This window comes from Cyprinodon variegatus, unplaced genomic scaffold, assembly GCF_000732505.1.
Source record: "Cyprinodon variegatus isolate N-32 unplaced genomic scaffold, C_variegatus-1.0 Scaffold1425, whole genome shotgun sequence".
In the NCBI taxonomy this organism is placed as follows: domain Eukaryota; kingdom Metazoa; phylum Chordata; class Actinopteri; order Cyprinodontiformes; family Cyprinodontidae; genus Cyprinodon; species Cyprinodon variegatus.
Window position 1 is genome coordinate 130,224 of NW_015151878.1, and position 20,419 is coordinate 150,642.

At 34.1% G+C, this 20,419-nt stretch overlaps 1 protein-coding gene across 1 annotated transcript; it reads left to right on the forward strand.

Moving 5' to 3' along the window:
• The first annotated feature begins 6,755 nt into the window (after nt 1–6,755).
• On the forward strand, nt 6,756–12,471 carry LOC107103343 (N-acetyllactosaminide beta-1,3-N-acetylglucosaminyltransferase 3-like). The gene is made up of 2 exons (XM_015403015.1): nt 6,756–6,875; nt 10,621–12,471. Exons 1-2 carry the CDS (start codon nt 6,841–6,843, stop codon nt 11,768–11,770), a joined length of 1,185 nt encoding a protein of 394 aa, XP_015258501.1. The 5' UTR covers nt 6,756–6,840; the 3' UTR covers nt 11,771–12,471.
• The last annotated feature ends 7,948 nt before the right edge of the window (nt 12,472–20,419 follow it).

A 20,419-nucleotide genomic window follows, 5' to 3' on the forward strand; every position in this document is an offset into this window, starting at 1 on the left:
AGTGTGTGCATATATATACAGTATGTGTGTGTGTTTATATATATATATATATATATATATATATATATGTGTGTGTATATGTATATATATAATAGCACCATCTAGTGCAAAATTAATGCCATCACACATTTATATATAGACATATATGTTACAAAAAATCATACATATACCAATAGATAAAAGCATGCAGTTTCATTGAATACATTTGCAATACAATTATTGTATAATTTTGCTAAATAAATCTATTTTGGCTATGAATTATATCATTTTGTCCTGTTTTTTTTTATGGTGTCCTTCTAGTAATAGATAAATAAAGTTGAAGAATATAACGGACAAGAAATAAATAAGGTAATTATTACAAAGGCAAATAAACAAAGAAGTTAATTAAAAGAGATTTATATATTTATGTCTCACTGTATATTATTTGTTTATTTTATTTTGGGGGGGCATTTAATTGTATGCTTATTTATTTTTGAGCATTTATTTATTTCTGTATTTTTAATTATGGCAGGATTGGTCCTCCATAGTAGTATATTCATAATTATATTTTTTGAACTGTGAACTTCATCAATCAAACTCAGGGGGCGGGTTTAGGGTGGTTTCATAAGAAACTGTGATGTCTGATTGGCTGCTTTACATTGAGCAAGGCGTGACAGGTTCTCTTGACTTTAGGAGCAATACATTTAGAGGGAAGGGAGTGAATAACTTCAATAACTCAATAATAATTGAATAATTGAAATTTGTTCACCATACACTTGGTGAGCAGCCCCAGCCTGTATATCACTAATCTGGTCTCAAATATCTTTAACCCTTTATAGGGCACTCAGTGAAATCCTTTGAAAATCCACATTTCAAGCCATTAGTGTTATTGGAATCCAGGACAAGACCTTATTATCTTTGTAAAATTTTGATGGCAAAAATGAATGTCAATGTAATAACAAGAAACGCCAACTTGTCCGAATATATTAAGAAAAATAACAAAAATAAGTGCTTCTATAATAAAATCATGAAAAACACAAAAAAACACGTATTTTTTTTTTTGGTAAAACATAACCTTAGAGGCATTAATGCTGATACTGGCACTTACATTTTTTAGTTTGTAAACCTAAATATAATTGTTAACGAGGCTTATGAACTTTTTAACTTTACTTTTTAACTTTTCAATCAGCTTTTTAACTTTTTTTTGACCTTTTAATTAGCTTTTTACCTTTTTTTCCTTGAGTTTTTAATTTTTTATTAAATTTTTACCTATTTTCTTGACTTTTTAATTAGCTGTTTTCCTTGTCTTTTTAAATCCTTAATGAACTTTTTACCTTTTTTTCAAATTAATTTGCGGTAGGTAATATATCATTCAAGTGTTCATCTAGTTGGTCAAATGCCAAAATAGGATGTACAGCCACGTAGCAGTATCTTTGCTGAATGGCTGGATATAGATCTTGTGCTTCTAAACCTCACTGAGGTACGGAGGGGACTCCTTTTGCAAGTGATCAAAAATGGTAACTTGCCCTATAATAGGTTAATAGGTTCACAACATTATGCTTCACGAATTGTGGTTCATGATGCGTGATGAAAGCTGTGAAGTACCTGGAATAGAAAAAAAAAACAAACAAAAAAACACCTATTTTAAGGTAAATAAATAAATGTCGAAGTCAAAAAAACAACATAAAAATTATAAGAGTAATGTTTTGAGAATCGAGTTTCGTTTTATGGTCCTTCATGCAAAATAAGTTATCAACCAGGATGTGATTATCTTTTTATTTATTTATTACGTATACCCTATTTAGTTTATCATGTTCACCACTCACATTGAGCGGTACGATGTTTGTTTTAATTTTAGGATTACTTTTATTCTATGAAACCTGCATTGCATAAGAGAGGGCACATTTTTACTGCATGCAACTTACGGGAGATGAGCTCTTGCTTTTTTTGTATTTTTGCAATACAATATAAATTAAGACATTTTTGTTTCTGATTCTTAACATGTGACAGAAGTTTATAAACAATGTGCAGAGAATATGTCAAAACTATCTTTTGGAGTCATAATTTCCTGGTACGCTGCTGCCACCAGCTGGGACAAAGGAAGGCTTGTCTATGTGAGGTACCTCCTCACTGGGACTGCTTGGTGTTAAAGCATTCTATCACTCTGATTCAAATCTATGACAGAAACCAACCCATCCTCTAAAACTTTAGACAGGTAGAGGGAAACCACAGAACATGCAATGGCATTAGAACATTTTCTCTAAACATTAACTATATTTATCTATTTTATGCTGTTTTATGGCTTTGCTATTTATTTTTTATCTATTGTCCTATATTCATATGTTTTACCACCCCTCTATGCCCCTGTGAGATTGTTTTTATTATGATTGTTTTGATCATTTTTGGTTGTTTTGTAATCAATTGAGCTACATTTTATAACGTGTTGTTTGTTTTTTGTCTTCTACACAAAGATAACTGAATTATTCCTCGTGTGATGGAACATTTTTATCTCATATCTTGTCTAAAGAGCTACAAGCATGCCTAGTGTGAGGGATTACATTCGAGTCAATGAGTGGATGCAATCAACTGGTTTTCCTTAGATAGAAAACTTTTAATCAATTTGACTGTATGATCTGTTGAACTGTACAGTGCCTGAGATGACATGTGTTGTGAATAGGCGCTATATACATAAACTGAATTGAATTGAATTATTTCATAACTGGAGCCTAGCCAATGTGTCACAAAGCAAAGTTAATTACCTGGATCGTATGAGGCAAGTACTATCCACTCTATCTACAACACAAAGAAATAGACGAGAACAGCAAGCAGGAAACACACTGTCAATTCAAAAGTATTTAAAACCTTAGAAAACCAATTGCATGTGCTTTTACCAAGAAAGAAGTGAACATAGGTAAATTAAACTCTGAAAACACAATGCAAATTCTAAAGACACAAAGTGCTGCACTGCTTTCATTTGAACCACACCTGTATCTCTTTGGCCATCTAAAAAAAAGTTGTTCAGTGATGTAGTTTAAAACATTTATAGCAGCTTGAAACACCTTTATCTATATTAGTGAAAACCTCACCCACTGCCTTTTGCCCCTGGGATCTCTAAAGTGTATTGATTTTACAATGAAGTGAAGAAATATTATGTGTAATAAATTAATTTTTATCAAGAATAGACCCTATGATTTCTCTTTCAAATCAAATTTATTTGTATAGCCCTTTACAATAGCCAAATGGTACCCAAAGTGCTTTACAACAAAGCCATAAAAACAATACATAACACATATAAAACATACAAGATACAATTAACAGTGCTGTAGTGGTGCAGTGCTGCAGGACATTAAAAGCCTTCCAGAGGTGCATAGAAAGGAGCACACAGAAAGATGACATCTAAGAGACAGTATTACCCTAGTCAGAATTAAAAGCTAATTTTAAAAAGTGGGTTTTAAGCTTTTTTTTTAAAAAAAAGGCTGAGGTCAGTAATGGTGCGGATGTCAGGGGGTAGTTTGTTCCACAGTCTGGGAGCAGCGACGGCAAAAGAACGATCGCCCCACTGTTTGAGTCTTGACCTAGGGACCTCTAGCAGAAGCTGACCCGAGGAGCGTAAACCTCTGCCACAATTGCGGAAAGTTAAAATCTCAGACAAGTAAGAGGGGGCAAAACCATGAATGGCGTTAAAAACAAACAGCAGAAGTTTAAAATAAATTCTAAAACGGACTGGAAGCCAATGGAGTGACGAAAGCAGAGGAGTAATGTGTTCACGTCTGGATGTGTTTGTTAAAAATCGGGCAGCAGCATTCTGCACAAGTTGGAGACGAGAAATTGTTGACTGACTGAGGCCAACGTAAAGGGCATTGCAGTAGTCCAGTCTTGAACTAATAAAAGCATGGATTGCCTTCTCAAGATCCTGCCGACTGAGAAAGGACTTGACTTTGGCCAAAGGACAGAGCTGGAAAAAGCATGAGTTGACAACGGAGCTAATCTGTTTGTCAAATTTGAGCCCATTATCAAATGTTAGCCCGAGATTTTTGACATGACATTTATAAAGGGGGGCTCTTTCCAATATGGAGCTTATGAGAAATTAGAATCTTTGACAAAGTTGTTAGAATGTTTGCAAAATAAAATAAAAAAAAGACTAGGATTTTTCACCCAAGGGACAAGCTAACAGCTAATTCGAGGAGGGTCAAAACCAAAAATCATTTCAGTCAACCTAAAACAGATTAAGTAATAAAATTTACAGCAATTCAAGCAATTTCTCTATAATCTGTTAACCCTAATCCAAAAGCAATGGTTAAATGAAATTTAAAAGAGGATGCGATAAAAAATTTAACCTAAGAGACATATTTTTGTCTTCATAGCCTAAACCAGAAATAGAAATGAGTTAAAAATGGTCAGTGGACTTATTGTAAGCAAATATTTACTCTCATACAGATTAAGAATGAAGCAGTAAATGACCTTGTGACATCTATTGGTATTTTTATTAATTCTAACCCCTTTTGCTATCCCCAAAGGAAAAAAACGCTTTCCTGCTTGCTGCTGCATTAAGCTTCCACTTCCATGGTTCACAATTAAAATCTTGTCAAGTTGTTCAGCTTTGATGCATTTGCCTAAAATACCTTCATTCATAAGTGCTTTAACCTTCTTCTTTAAACAAATTACATTCATCTTGTCACTTTTCCGTGAAGTCATAGAGTATATAACTGATTCTTGTGCTAAGAACAGATTTTCTACAGTGATTGTTGATTGCTGCAGCTCTTCATCTCAATGTGCCCATCACCTGCTTCAATGATTTACTTTTTTTATGATTTGCCATGTCTTAGTTGCTTTGCACTCACGCCATACTCTTTCCACTTTAATTATGTATTGTATTGATGTTCAATAAGATGTTTGAAGCTTGAGATATTGCTCTATCTCTTTCATTAATAAACCTCTCTGCAATATAATCACTACCGTAAGTTCTTGCTCCTCATTATGTAGTTTACTAATGCTCTCACCTTGCTGATGCCTTTAAAGAACAGCTGTTCTTATAGTGATATTATATTGGTGACCTCTAAAGACAAGTTTAGATTAGATTAGTTTAGATTAGATTAGATTAGATTAGATTAGATTCAACTTTATTGTCATTACACATGTACAGGTACAGTACAAGGCAACGAAATGCAGTTTAGGTCTAACCAGAAGTGCAATAGCAACAAGTCCAGGATAAATAATGGTTCCATAAATACAGGACATGGGTATTTCTACTGAATGAGTATAGAGATGAATACTATTATAAATAATGAATACAATATATAGATCACTAGTGTTATGAACTAAATTTACAGCTGGATATGTACCGAATATAATTTACAGATGAATATTACTATTAAAAAAAGGTTTTTACAGTTATGTACAATAGCATAATATACAGATGGGTTTTACTATAAAATGAATAAATAGAGTTTGGACAGAAGCATCTAAATTAAAGTGCAGTGGAAGGTAATTGCATATTACAGTTAAAGTACGTTATTGCAGATGTAAATGTAAACAATTGGTGCTGTGAATAAACAGTCGGCAGTGCAAATATAAGCAGTCGGCAGTGCAAGTCAATAATCAGTCAAAGTGAGTAGTGCAAGATGCATATAAAGAGTTGTTACAATAGTAACAGTCAGGAATGCAGATGAACTTTGCAGTCTTTAAAAAAAAAAAAAAAAAAAACAGGTGGTAGGTGTGAGGGAGCTTATATTATTTCAGTCATGTTCGTAAATCAACAATACAATTTATATGAGCTAGTTAATATATATGTTCACTGAATAAAAGTTAAAGTTTACCATCACTTTCATTCTTGAGACCAAAGTTAATTTAGCGTTTTAATTGGCAGCTCAGATACAGACAGGGGCGGAGCTAGATGGGGGGCCAATCATTGGCCACCCTTGTGACCACCCCTTCCATTTATTTCCCTCTAATACAGATGGTGGCAAACAGCAATACACAATGTTATCAATACTAATAATTTTTCATATATTAACAATTACTTGACGAAAAAAACACTGTGATTAATTATGCACATCGATATACTAACATTAAAGATGATAGGTACATATTTCAAGCAGAAATAGATTTTGTGTTTTATGAGGAAAAGAGAAAATGATGTATCTCTGTCATCTAGGAGACTTCAGTGAAATCATAGATAAAAAAATATTTTAATAAAAAATGTATGTAGATAATAGTACTTGTAACTATAAATTTTATGCAGAATGATTACTGATAAAAGTAGGTAAGTAATGACAATGGAAAAGATGTTTGCCCAAAACCCAAACCTGAAAGAATTTTATCCACTATACCTTTTATCTAGAAAGCACGGATGTTTGAATATCATTGTCTATTTGTTAACAAAGGAAAATATAGTAGGAAAATATAGTTTGTCTTTATTTAGAAAATATGGATGCTTTGCTCGTTAATTTTCCTGTTGGAACATTGTAGATTCACCCTGAGGTTTTGGTGCCTATCTGCTTTTGGCCACCCCTCAGTGTACATGGGTCATTGTCTGGCCACCCTTAAAGTTTTCTGGCTACGCCTCTGGATAGAGATCCCAGTGGCTGACTGTAGGCTCCATGGTTCATTATGAGGAGGAAATTTTAACATCAAGATTTAACCTTTAACATAGTCATTTTATACATTAAAAGACTTTTGAAGGTGAGGTTTTCTACTTCAGGTAGATCAGTCCCACTGGTTGAGTGGGCTGCAGTTATTTCATGTGCGCATGGGCAAGCCTGACAGACAAGGCTCGGGGCTAAGCACCCATGCACACTCAGCATCCTGTTTGTCTCTCCTACAGAAAGCATCAGGAATAAGCTCTGTCTACACGATACCAAGATGGTATCATCAAATATTTGGAACGCTTCCCTCAGGTAAGTCTTACTAATCTATTCTGTGGGTTATTGTAACCATCGTGTATTTCAAACTTTACATCCAATTGGCACTTCCGCAATATTCTGTCAAAAGGGTACCTTGCGTAAAATATGTGTCTATAAAGGGGAGACATTGACTAATCTTGAGCAAAAAAAAAAAAAGTGGCTTGTTTAAAATCCACTCTCTTTAGTTCTGTTATAATTATAAATAATGTATTTGCTGTCGACTGAAGTTGATCCTGATTATTAAACGTTTTATTTGAGTGATGTTGGCAAATGGCTGTGAATTTGTTTTAATTAAAAACGTGCTGAAAAAAGGCTATAGGAATTTATTTAAAAGATCAAATATAGATCGATGTTCACAGATTCAGGGTTTGTGGATCAACAAGTCAGTAGCGGAACATTGGCTCTGAGCTGCGATCAACCAGCCAACCACCGCCTGGCGCTGGCCCCTATGTAGGCTATGCATATGGAGAGATATTTATGGAGATATTGCACAGCTCCAGCTGGCAAATGCGCAGGAAGTGCCAGCAAAATGCAGAACCACAACACTTAGATGTAGAAATATTAACTTCACGAACAAGAGATGTAAAACTATTTATGTACAGGTGGTTTCACGTCTTTTATGCTTCATTTCTTGGACTGAAAAGCAGTAGCTACTTTTAAAAATACCCTGGATTTAAGTCTCACTGAAATATGCAGCTTAAAGAATGCGGTACAACTACAAAAGCCAATAATTCAATACCAAATTCATTTGAAGTGCTGGAGTTTAGAAAATATATCTATATATGTGTGTGTAAGATATTCCACACACACACACACACACACACACACACACACACACACACATAAGAGATTTAATTAGATAATTGTTACATTTTATAATTTAAAAGATAAATAATAATAAAATAATAAAAAAACTCTATCTGCAGAACAGGTCTCATTACAATCCTGTCATTAGTGCCAACAGTCCATCTATATATACATATACATATGCACACATATATATATATACATAGCCTTCCCAATTTAGAGGATTCTTCTCTACCTATTCTATTTCTATCACAGCTAATAAAGTTAAAAATGAGGTGGACTGTTGGCACTCAATATTTTTTTTTTTTTAAACTAATGACAGGATTGTAATGAGGCCTGTTCTGCAGATAAGGTTTTTTTTATTGTTTTAATATTATTTATCTATTAAATAATAAAATGTAACAATTATCTAATTAAATATCTTATTTGAAGTTGTGTAAGAGTTATCTTATTTGTTTCTTTATGCCTGCTTAATAGATTTTAACTTCAGTATTATTTAAACACTAGGAAATAATCCTAAAAAGGAGCATTATCACCTTGGGAACAACACAATCGACTTTAGAGTCCTTTAATCTAGGACTGCAACTAACGTTTATTTTGCAAATCGATGAATCCTACTATTTTTTTAATCAATCGATTAATCATCGGTTAGCCAAAGGTTACCTAAAGAAGATTGTTTTGCGAGATTAAACCAGGTGACACTAACACTGGATAGAGCATATTGACAGACAAAAAAATTTCTTAAATGCAAAATATTTATACTGTATACTTTTTTAACATCTTGGTATAATTACTGCTCTAAGTGGGTTGCTCTGTCAGCTAAAGACATGTTTTAAAGTCTCTATACTCCAGTTAATGATTAATCAATTACTGAATTAGTTAACGATTATTTGAATAGTCCATTAATCATCCATTAAGCCGATTCATTGTTTCAGTCCTACTTTAGTCAGATGAGACCAAAACAGAAATTCTAGGCCTACATGTGAAATATTTGAAGGAAAACTAATAATGTACATTCCCCTGAACACTTGAGCTCCATAATGGAAAATGATGTCAGCAGAATCTAACTGTAGATTTACTTTTATTCAGCAGGTACTAAAAAGCAGGTCAGATGGAAATGATAGAGAGATAGATGTGCTAAAGGTAATTCTGAACAACAACAACATAAAAAAAAACAGTTATAGGCTGTAAAATACTTGAGTGAAGAAGTTTAAATTCAGGTTTTAACTCACTGCTACGTTACCTGCAACATTACAAGAACATTTCCAAACAAAAGCATCCAAATAAAAGCACTTTTTTCTGTTGATAAATAGCACTTGTTTGTTTACTTACTATACATAGCCTCGTTGTTTATATTGTAGTTTATGCCTCTATTGGAATATATATTCTCTTTAGAGTTAAGAACAAAGGTTTTAAACAAGGACTTCACAATATCATTTAAATATTCTTCAGCTCAAAGCGGGGAGAAGTAAAGCCTCCAAACCATGTTTAAAAAGATGAATAACATGAAGACATGGATTAACGGGTGTCAATTTGAGTAATTGTTCATTTAAAAAGTAAATTAATTTTAAGTAAATTAATTTTTTTTCATTTAATACCATCAGGTTTTAGCCAGTTTGAATTATTTCTCTTTAAACACTAATGCATGTTTATATTTAAAGGGTAAATCTTAAACGTGATTCATTTTTAAAATTATGTAAAGCTTCCTTTTGATTAATTAAATTAAAAATATTTAAGTATTGACACAATATCCAGTCAGGTATATTCTGTGTTTGTAAACCAGAATTTGTAGCTGTGAACAAAATTGTTTTACTATTCATCTACAAATTCATCTTTTTGAATCCATATAACATAAATATATATATATATATATATATATATATATATATATATATATATATATATATATATATATATATATATATATATATATAATAATCACAAAAGATACACATTTTTTATGCAATTTGCACAGAGTACAAATCTAAATGCGAAACTCTGTGCTTAGGTTCTCTATCATGTAGCGACTTTCACCTCACAAGAAAAACCTTTGACCAATGTCTCTTCCTCTCAGCTGATTGGTTAATCACAAATTTAACAACCCAATCCCAGAACAGATGGGCAGTTTGCCGTTGGGCTGGCACACTGCCGATCTGCAGGTCCTGCATTGCAAGCATTTCTGTAAGGCATAACTTTAAAAAAAAAAAAAAACATTCGAAGGAGCAGAACAGGGCGGTGACACGACATTAGTCAGTCAGCTGAAAGGAAGAATCATGGGTCTAAATTCAGATTTGCATGTGGAAACCCACATGCAAGTTAGATGATTTGCAGTTTTACAAGTGGACTATTACTTTCTATTTGCAAACAGATCTCAATAAAATGTGACTTGTGTAAAAATAAAAAATAAAGTCGCAGTAAGATAAATTTATTTATTAGTTCTCAAGGGAAAAACAGATATTCCCAGCTACACATTCTGACTTATAAGCATGAAATTTATATCACTGACATTTGACCTGGTTTCATCATGTGCAAAAGCAGCAGGAACACAAATCAACCATATGTAATTCAAAGCTTTGATGGTTGTCCAGCTATTGCATAAAACCGAAAATCACAAAACACACGGAAGTTTATTATTGCAGGATCAGATAATTTGAAATGCTTCTAAGGGCATGAATAGTTTAACCTGATACCTTTGTGAAATGAGACAAAGAATGAGTCGCTGAGAAAAATTCAGTACCAGGAAACAGTACGTTAATTTGTCAAACAAAGATCAAATAAGAAAGATAAGTAACAGAGAGAAAAAAGACAAGATTTTTATCTTTCATTTTATCCCTGCAAAGAGATTTATCTGCACCGGCATTAAATAACTTTAAAGATAATTTTATCCGTTTAATAGTTTTACAATGTTATCTATATTTTCTTTGTCTTCCAGGATTTTTAGAAGAGGACACATTGCAGCAGTCTTCTTAATCGGAGCTTTTCTTTTGCTCATTTACTTGTTGCAGAACAATGCTGACATTCTTGACTCTTATGCCCCCTACCCTTCAACTGATACAGCTGAAGATTACAGTAAGTTAAAGTCAGCCATAAAATACCGTAATCCAGTATTTCCAGAGCAAAAATGTAAAGCAAACATGTCGGTTACCAACATGAAGGATTTCAGCTCACTTCCTGATGCTATAAAAGAGTTTCTCTACTACCGCCATTGTCGGAAATTCCCCATGCTGCTGGACTTGCCAGACAAATGTGGGGGGGTTAATAAGTCCAAAGAAGTCTTCCTTCTGCTTGTCATTAAAAGCTCCCCTTTGAATTACGACCGCCGTGAGGTTCTGCGTAAAACCTGGGCTAAAGAGAGGTTACACAATGGTGTGTGGATTCGACGGGTATTCATCTTAGGAACGACGGGTTCTGGTGAGGAGAAAGAAAAAGGAAACAATCTGCTAAAGGTGGAGCAAGAAGACTTTAAAGACATCCTCCAGTGGGACTTTAACGACACATTTCACAACCTCACCCTGAAGCAGACGCTCTTCCTTCAGTGGATGGAAAGAAACTGTCCCAATGTTCGCTTTCTGCTTAATGGCGATGATGATGTGTTTGCCCACACTGAAAACATGGTGAAGTATCTACAGAGCCTCCCAGACAACGATGGAAGCAAGCACCTCTTCACCGGCTACTTGTTCATAAACGAAAAAGTGGTCAGGTGGAAAGGAAGCAAATATTTCATTCCAGTCCAGATACAGAAATCAAACGCATACCAACCTTACTGTGGAGGAGGGGGTTACCTTCTGTCCGGATACACAGCACTGGTGATAAACCGGATGTCTCAGTCGATACCCATTCATCCCATCGATGACGCTTACATGGGGATGTGTCTGTCCAAAGCAGGACTTTCCCCTTCTTCTCACATTGGTGTGAAAACATTGGGACTAAACATGCCTTCTAAAGGAGAAGATCATCTTAAACCGTGTTATTTAAGAGATCTTTTATTGGTGCACAGATTCTTACCAATTGATATGTATCTTATGTGGAAACAAGTGCATGATCCCCATTTGAAATGTGGCCCCTCACAGAAACTGAGATGATAATGCCCAGTTAGAGGGGACATATAGATTATAGCCTAAAGTTAGGCTGATGCCCTGGGCCGTACGCCGTAGCATTTACAGTTTCCCTCACAACAAGAAAGTCTGCGTTCAAATCTCTTCTAAGACTTTTTCAGCTTGTATTTGTCATGCTCTACCCATCCCTGTGTTGGTTTTCTCTGCATACACCAGTTTCTATCTGATATTCAGGTAAAGAAGGGGTTAACTGGTCTTTGTAATTGCATTCAGGCGTGACCGTTTTATTTTTTTTATTTTTATTTTTTTACAGTTGTTGTCCTGTGTCTCTGTCTGATCTTTAATTAACTTGTAACCTGTTTAGTCTAACCTGTGCAGCTCACTGGCTGTAGGGGATAATAACAACTTCCTTCTTCCTAGCAATGATTAAAAGGTATGGAATGAATGTACAGATAATCCAGTCGCCTGTAGCTGTAACTTACTTTTTTGGGTTCAATATGCAAAGGCATCACCAGCTGGATGCTCCAATGTGTGTTTAAGCTCAAGTCCTACATAGGATACTGCAAAATGTCTTCTACAAGATTCCTACAACACTTTTAACAAAAACAACTGTTTAAATTTCTTGACTCTTGAAGGAGAAAAGGTCTAGTTTAGAAACATTTTGCAATCCGGTCTCCTTATATGTGTTGAACTTTGCCATTACACTCCTTGGTTCAGATGGCTCTTTTTGTAAGAGGATATAATCTTTGGAACTGAAGACCATCAATGCAAAAGCTTTGTCATTTTTAAAAGACTCAAGAATAAAGAAAAGCTCTATTAGTCCTATACAGGGTGATTCAAGCCAAATGCATGAAGGAATGAACTAATGCTGCCTTCATGTGGTATTGTAAATATGGTAAATACCAGAAACCAGTATGAAATTGGACATGAACACACACTCATGCTGTAATTTACCCTGGAAAGCTTGAACATTTTTATGATGCTGGAGTTTTCAAGATGAGGTAAACTTTGACCAGAAAACAGAGAAACTATTCTGCATGATGAGTACTGCATTGTTAAACATTCACGTTTGTTGTGTTTGTAGCCTACACAATGCTGTTGCATACTTTTCTTTTTACAATATCGTCATTTTAACTTGAGTGGTTTTTAAAAATAACTGTCTACATTTGATGCCAGCTAGCAGTCCATCGAGGAGAGCAGCCAGTAGGGTACCATGCACTGTTCAGACTTAGACAATTTTCTCATTTGATCTGTACTGTACACTGAGCGTGTGATTTACTGGATCTTGGAGATAAGCCTAACTATCTCGCCCAAGTAGTATGTTAGGATAATCTGTGGATCCTCCATGTTCCTCTTAGTAATTTCCACTTAACGAGGCCACATGAAGGGGGCATAAGTTACTCCAACTTGTGTTTAAAGTGAATTTTAGAATTTTTATTCTTTTTTTTGTGTGAAAATGATGGTGCCCTTTATACATGGAAATTAATGTGTGCTAAATGTTATATTACATGCATACTCCCATTAGGTTTTTATGCTCTAAAGCAGGGGTCACCGACGTGGAACCAGGACCACATGAGGTACCCTAGGAGTCTCCTGAAAATAGAACAACTCGCAATTGCTCTTCTTTTTTAATCATTTATAGAGCATTTCAAAATTACAATGTCTAAAATAAAATTAGAAATTAAAAGAGAAAATAAAATGTGTTTATATTAAGTTTAGGTGAACACTGACCCTTGCAGTTAATGGATCTGTATTGGTAGCCCTTCCTATGAACCTGTACCCTTAAAGTGGCCCTCAGCCTTAAAAGAGTTGGTGACCCCTGCTCTGTGTAACTCACCCTGTTGTAAAAGCAATAATTATTCCCACCAAAGCGGTGCCAAGAAATCCTGAGAGTCAGGGCTAAGAGTTGGGGACCGTTGGCAACACGGTGACTCTGTCGCAAGATTTAGACTTTTCAAACTCCTCTAGAGATTTTTTTTTAAATTTTGTCCAAAAAAAGCAAATAGCAACAGATCTAGAGAATTTTTTGTGTTGTTGGAGTCTTTTAGTACATCATTAAAGCATTGATTCAGTAGGCACTGAGGGCTTTTGCCAGCTCCTCCAAAGCACTGAAACACAATGAGGTTCTGCAGGAAGTTGTGCCTGCTGTCATCCTATTAAACATAAGCTACACCAGTGTTTCCCAAAGTGTGGGGCGCGCCCCCTATGGGGGGCGCAATGCCATTGCAGGGGGGGCGCGGGAAACGGTATAGATGAATGAAGAAAAAAAATTTTTTTATTGTAATCCAAAGGGGGGCCCAGAAGAAAATCTTTGGGAACCACTGAGCTACACATTGACAAAGATGCAATATAACAGGGTATAAATATAACTTACATTTGTTTTCTTTGAAACTGTTAAACTAAGATACCTTTGTCAGTGCATTTAATTCATACACATCCTCATCCACTTTGTGTGCTGTTGCTAAATGTCTTTAGGTTGAATTTGATTACATAAGATTGATTTCTGTATTTTTGGCTCTGGTAAAATATAATTGAATACTTAGAAATTATTTTATAGAGTTGGTTTTTAGTTTTAGTGTTTTTAAACACTTTCTGACTTTGCATTGTTGATTTTCATATCTCCTAGGCTGGATTGTAACATTAACAAATATGCAAATTAGGTGAACAGATTATTTAGTGACTTCTAGCAACTTTTAGAACAACAAATATCGTGACTCTCCTTGCTGAAAAGTAGGGAACATTAGAGATAAAAAGAGCAGTGGCAGTTTATGAAGTCAGGATGAGAGAAAGTAGGATCTAACTTAGCCTAGTTTAGCCTCAGTAAAGCATAGAGAGTGATTGGAGGAACTCTGATGAACATATGCAGAATAAAGGCCTGTCTCTGAGTTAGTTTTTGTTTCCTCAACTGAGGCTCTAAACATGAAAGCGTGTACTAGCATGTACTGTTTGAACTAAAAGAAAAGCGCAACTGCGGTAGCAGCTTCCAACTACTTAGGGCAGCACTAAGACTGTTTTTAGATGAATATTGTAAAAAAAAATCTCAATTATAATACCCCATAGACCCAGTTTTAACTGTTTGTCTAAAGAAATGTTGACTTTTGGAGTGAGTTATACTTTATGAGGTGTTTTATTTGTTTAACAGCAAGTAGCAACATGATTTAAAGTGCTGTTCAAAGCTCATACCATCTGCCATTGACCAACTATTGGCACAAAAGATAGGAGATCTAATTTAGGTTTTCTATTCAAGAGGTTTATTGATCAACCTGAAAAAAAAATTGCCATAAACTCAATGGAAAAGTGATGTTTAACTGCACTTCTTAAGCTATCAAATGAAAGCAAGTACAATTCAGGGATGTTTGGACTTAATCTGAGCCATTTTACAGCAAGATAGTCCTGCTGACAGATCGATGCTTTCTTTGGAAACGAATGGGGAAACTGGGAAAACAGGAAAGTTTGGTTTATCAGATTATTCCAATCACAATGACTCACATATGACAAAAGAGCCTTTGAACAGGAGCATAGGTGGGAACATGACGTTGGTCAACTGAATGTTGACTTTGGAGCCTGGAATGCTACAGCAACCTGTTCTTTACATTCAATCACAACCAGTGTTTAAATTTTCTTTTCTTTTTTTTTTTTTTGAAGCTCTATTTATCAACTATAATTTATTGTAATGGGAAAAAAAAAACTTGCAACTTAACTTAGATAGACTTGTAAGATTAATGGTGAATGGATACATGTTCACTTCTGAATATTTTTTTCACACCAAACAAAATTTGGTTTATTTTTTAAAACTTTTCTAATCTGGAAAATCCTTTATAACTAAATTTATAAACAATAATGTGGATAAGAAATGTTATAAGTTTACAAAATAAAAAACAGCAGTTATGATCTGAAAATTACAAAGAGATATTAATGTCATAAATCTTTTAATGAGACTCCAGAAATTATGGCAAAAATATTTTAACATTTTAATTGTACTCTCTGATGCTACTCTGCTGGTTCAAAGCTGTAAAAGTTATCCTCCATCTCAAGTGGGCAAATTTGGCTCTTTGAAAATGTTTCATTATATGAATAGTATATATTGGAAACATTTTAAAACAAAAAGTGCATCATAATTACAACAAATCCCATTTGTTTGATGCCGTCATGTTAAAATGATAGATCTTCTTTGTTTAAATAGCATAATAAAGCTAAATGACACCATATTTACTTAATTTTATCATATTTTGAGTATTTTACTGCCTGGTTTCAAGTAATTCTCCTTTCGCCCCAACCTCTAGTTGGAGGCATTTAGTTTTCCATTTTAGCCGCCATCACAAAAAAAAACTTCCAGCTTTTCCAAGTGCATAGTATCACTAGCTTAAGTCAACATTTCACTGTCAACACCCATTTTAAGCAGAGCATGACTGTTGTGAGATTGTCCCCTTTGTGTGGGTTGTTTAAAAAACGCATTTCTTTGGCATACATCAGATCTTGTTTAAACAGGCTATACTGGATAGTTCTAACAGCAAAGCTGTAGCTGTTTGACCAAGAAGTTCTTGGTCAAAAACAGTTCTTTGATGATTTGATGATTCTAAAGAAATAAATGCTAGCGAAAGCAATCTGAGGTATTATTAATTGTTTGCATGTGTTCATGATTTCATTTATATAATAATCACTGTACAATTAAATTCCTGGTATAGAGACAAACTGTGGTACACAAAATACTTTTTGGGTTTTTGGTGATTTAGCGGAAGTCTTTCTCTTCCTTTTTGCCGTGTTTAAACATCTATGAAATGCTTTTAGAAGGAAGAGTGTTAATGATGTGTCCAGTTGATATAAACGTGGGTGTTTTATTACTCCAATATTACCAAAGAAGGTCCAATTAAATTCTCTTAAAGTTAAATCTATAACTATATTCCTCATTTTTCATCCCCACATCTCAAAAGTTTTTTTAACTTAATAGGTTTAATGTTGATAAAATATACAATAGGGTTGGGTATAAGCAGTATAATGAGCTGTTGGCTTAATATTATGTAACCTGTAACCATCCTGTTCTTTTTTTCTTTCTTTTTGTTTTAGTGTGTATGTTATTGATGTCCTGTTTGAGCAAGTCACTAGGGACTGCAGTTGTTACATCATTTTTGTTGTTTGATGCCTGGTTTCCGTCTAGGGAGATAAAAAATAGATACACTATATTAGAAGACACAGTGAAGAATCTTAAAGCTCCAGTGTGTTATTTCAACCTGGAGAGACAAAAGGTTGCAGTTAGAAAGATTTTTATTGTCATGAATGAAATAAGTTCAGCAGAAAACTGGTCGCGTATTAGACCAGAGGAAGAATGAGACTGAAAATAGGATGACAATGAGGGAGGAGATGGGGTAAAAGTTCAGATGGTATACAGGAGAAATGCTGGATAAAGGAGCTTATGAAGATGATGTTGGATGAGGATTATTTACAGATATCGGTCCTGATGTCAATTCTCTGGAACTTGAGCGTGGCTTATCCTGGTGAGGCTGATCTGAGTCTTCCAGGTTAAATTTGCGCTTTGTGTCTGAGTAAGATTACAACTTCAGTTATGTCTCAGTTATTTAATACATATACTGTACATTATGAATTGTTATCTAAAGTGTTTGTTCTGATCTCTTCTCAGGAAAGAACCAGATAGAGAAAGCTTAGAGATTTAAACACAGAGCTTTACTTTCCTTTAATTACAATGATTTACTGACAGAAATATAATATATTGTACATAAGTTTGATATTTATTATTATCTATGAATTGAAAGTCTCAATCTTTATGTTTTTATTGCTTAGAAATTGCTACTTATAATCAAATAGTTGTTGTTCTAGCATATATAGAGGCATTCATCTTTGTGCTATGGCGGCAAAGAGATGACGAACTAGTGACTGTAGAGATCACCATTATGACTGCGGCAAGTATACAGTAACTTTACTGCATGGATTGCTCAGCACTGTAAAAAAAAAAAACACATTTAATGAGGATTATTTACAGTATATCTCACTGAAAACATACATATAAACCAAAATAGTTTTGCCACAGCAATCTCTATTGTAGAGCTTTATGCAGAAAAAACTAAAATAATAATGTAGATAAAACTGTTTTAAGTTTAAAAAATTAAAACAACATTTAAAAAAAATCAACAGTTATGGTTTAAAGATAAAAAAGAATGTTATATTCTTTAATGGGATTCTATACATGTTGGCAAAATTATTTATTTTCTGAGTGTTAGAAGCATAGACTTAAACAGTAACTTGTGCTCTATGCAGTAACAACTATTATTTTTTTTTATTTATTTATCAACTATTATTGAATGTAATGCAGAAAAAAACTTGCAACTTAACTTGGATGGACTTGATTAATGGTGAATCGATACATTCTAAATATTTTTTTACAAGAAAACCTTTGGTTTAAATGCTAAAACATTTCTTTTCTGGAAGATCCTTTATAACTAAGTTTAAAAACAATAATGTGGATAAATGTTATACGTTTACAATTAAAACAACTGTTCAAAAACACAGCAGTTATGGTTTGAAAATGAAAAAAAAATGTCATATTGTTTCAAGACTCAAGAGATCATGGGAAAATAGTTTTCAATTTTAATTGTAGAAAACATAGACTTAAACAATTTCCCATGCTCTCTGCTGCTAGTCTGTTGGCTTAAAGCTACAAATATTTGTCCTTAATCTCAAGTAGGTAAATTTGCCTCTTTGGAAATGTTTCATCTTATAAATAGCATATACCAGCAGCTTTTTAAACAAAAAAGTATCATAATACCAACAAATCGTATTTAGGTGATGCTGTCACGTAAAAATTATGGATTAAATTACACAATATTTACTTTATGTTGTCATATTGTATTTTACTGCCTGGTTTCAAGAAATTCTCCTTTGCCCCAATCTGTGGTTTGAGGCCATAGGTTTTTTAGTCACAAAAAGAAGTCTTCCAGCTCGACTGTTATCAGATTGTTCCTGTTGTGTAGGTTGTTTTAAAATGGATTTCTTTGCAGTTAGTCAGACCTTGCTGAAACGGGCTACACTGGATAGTTCAGGAGGTTTTTGTTAGTAGAAGACCTAACTCGTTTGACCAGTTTCTTGCCTGATGGAGGGGAAACAATTGTCACTTTATTGCATAAGTTCCATAGGAAATAAATGGGGAGAGCAAAATCGCTTGCCTTGTATTTGTATTAAACACTTAAATCTATGTTTTGCCTTAAAGGTTAATATATATATACTCACACACACACATATATATATATATATATATATATATATATATATATATATATATATATATATATATATATATATATATATATATATATATAGTGATCCTCGCCTCTCTGTGTTTTTTAGGGACTTAGCATCAGCATGTTGGAGCTCAGGAGGTGTTTCCCAAACTGTCTCCACAGCATCAGGCCTATAAAATTATCTTAAACACATATAGATTCTCCAATCCAATCTGATTCTATATTTAGATTCTGCAATATCAAAAGGTCATTTAACCGAAGCAAAGGAGATGAATCTGCAGAGGATGTTTCTGTCATGACTCATGACAACCCTTCCCTTCTCAAACAAACAGTTGGCAGCAGTTTTACAGTACTCTCAACAGGAATGTTCTAAGTAATTTTAAAATTTTGGTGGGTCAGGTTTGGTGGATGTTTGTTGAGGACCTAGATGCAGAGATGAGGAGACAGAGATGATTTCTTGCAGAATCAATGAAGATGTTGATAGTGCACAAGGAAATAATCCAAAAAAAAAAAACAACAGTCAAGGAACGTGGGAATCAATAACTAGGAGAAGATCAGAGAAACTAACATAAGGGATAAAGTAATGAGGAGAATTAAGCAATAAGGAACTGCACATGAGGTTTATAATTGGGAGACGGAACAAATAATGGGCTTATCAGATGATAGGGAGCAGGTGTGGATAGAAGAAACTAGAAGGGAGCTAGGGGAAAGGAGACTGCCACAAGGGGGCAAAAGAGGGTAATTAAAAAAAATACATCACGGCTTAAATATAACACAAAATGGAAAAGAAACCAATGACCAAGAAAACACAGAATTACATAAATCAAAATGAAACTCAAAAAGAAACTTAAACAGAAGTCAAGAAAGACAGAACCATGATAATATGAACAATAAACTGTTACACAAGCTGAGGTTGCGCTAAAAAAATAGGAAACAAGAAATACAATTCAATTTGAACAGGTCAGTGAACAGGTCAATTTGCATTTAAATGTCTTGCGGTCAAATGGTCCGAGAACCTCCTGGTTTCGTTAAGCTTGAGCCAATTTCCTGAGAGTTGACCTATACTGCTTGTGCAACACTTCTCTGGAACAGTAATAAGTCACACATTATACATCATAATAGTTAATTGGTACACAACCAAAGAAACACAAACAGAGTAAGAGTATAAGAAAAATATTTCTAACAGTCCCCTCCTGTTTATGGTGTACAATGTGAATATAGCAAAACATTATCAAACTTCACCAAATAGTCACTTCAAAGATGATTTTCGACCATCAGCTCATACTATAATGTAGATACATTCACTTACACGTGGAGGAGCTACAAGTTCTGATCATCATCATCAGTATGTCATGTTTGGGTTTTCAGACTCTGAATAGGAGCAATCACGGAGGCAATGATCAGTTAAGGGTTTTATTGAAGTTTT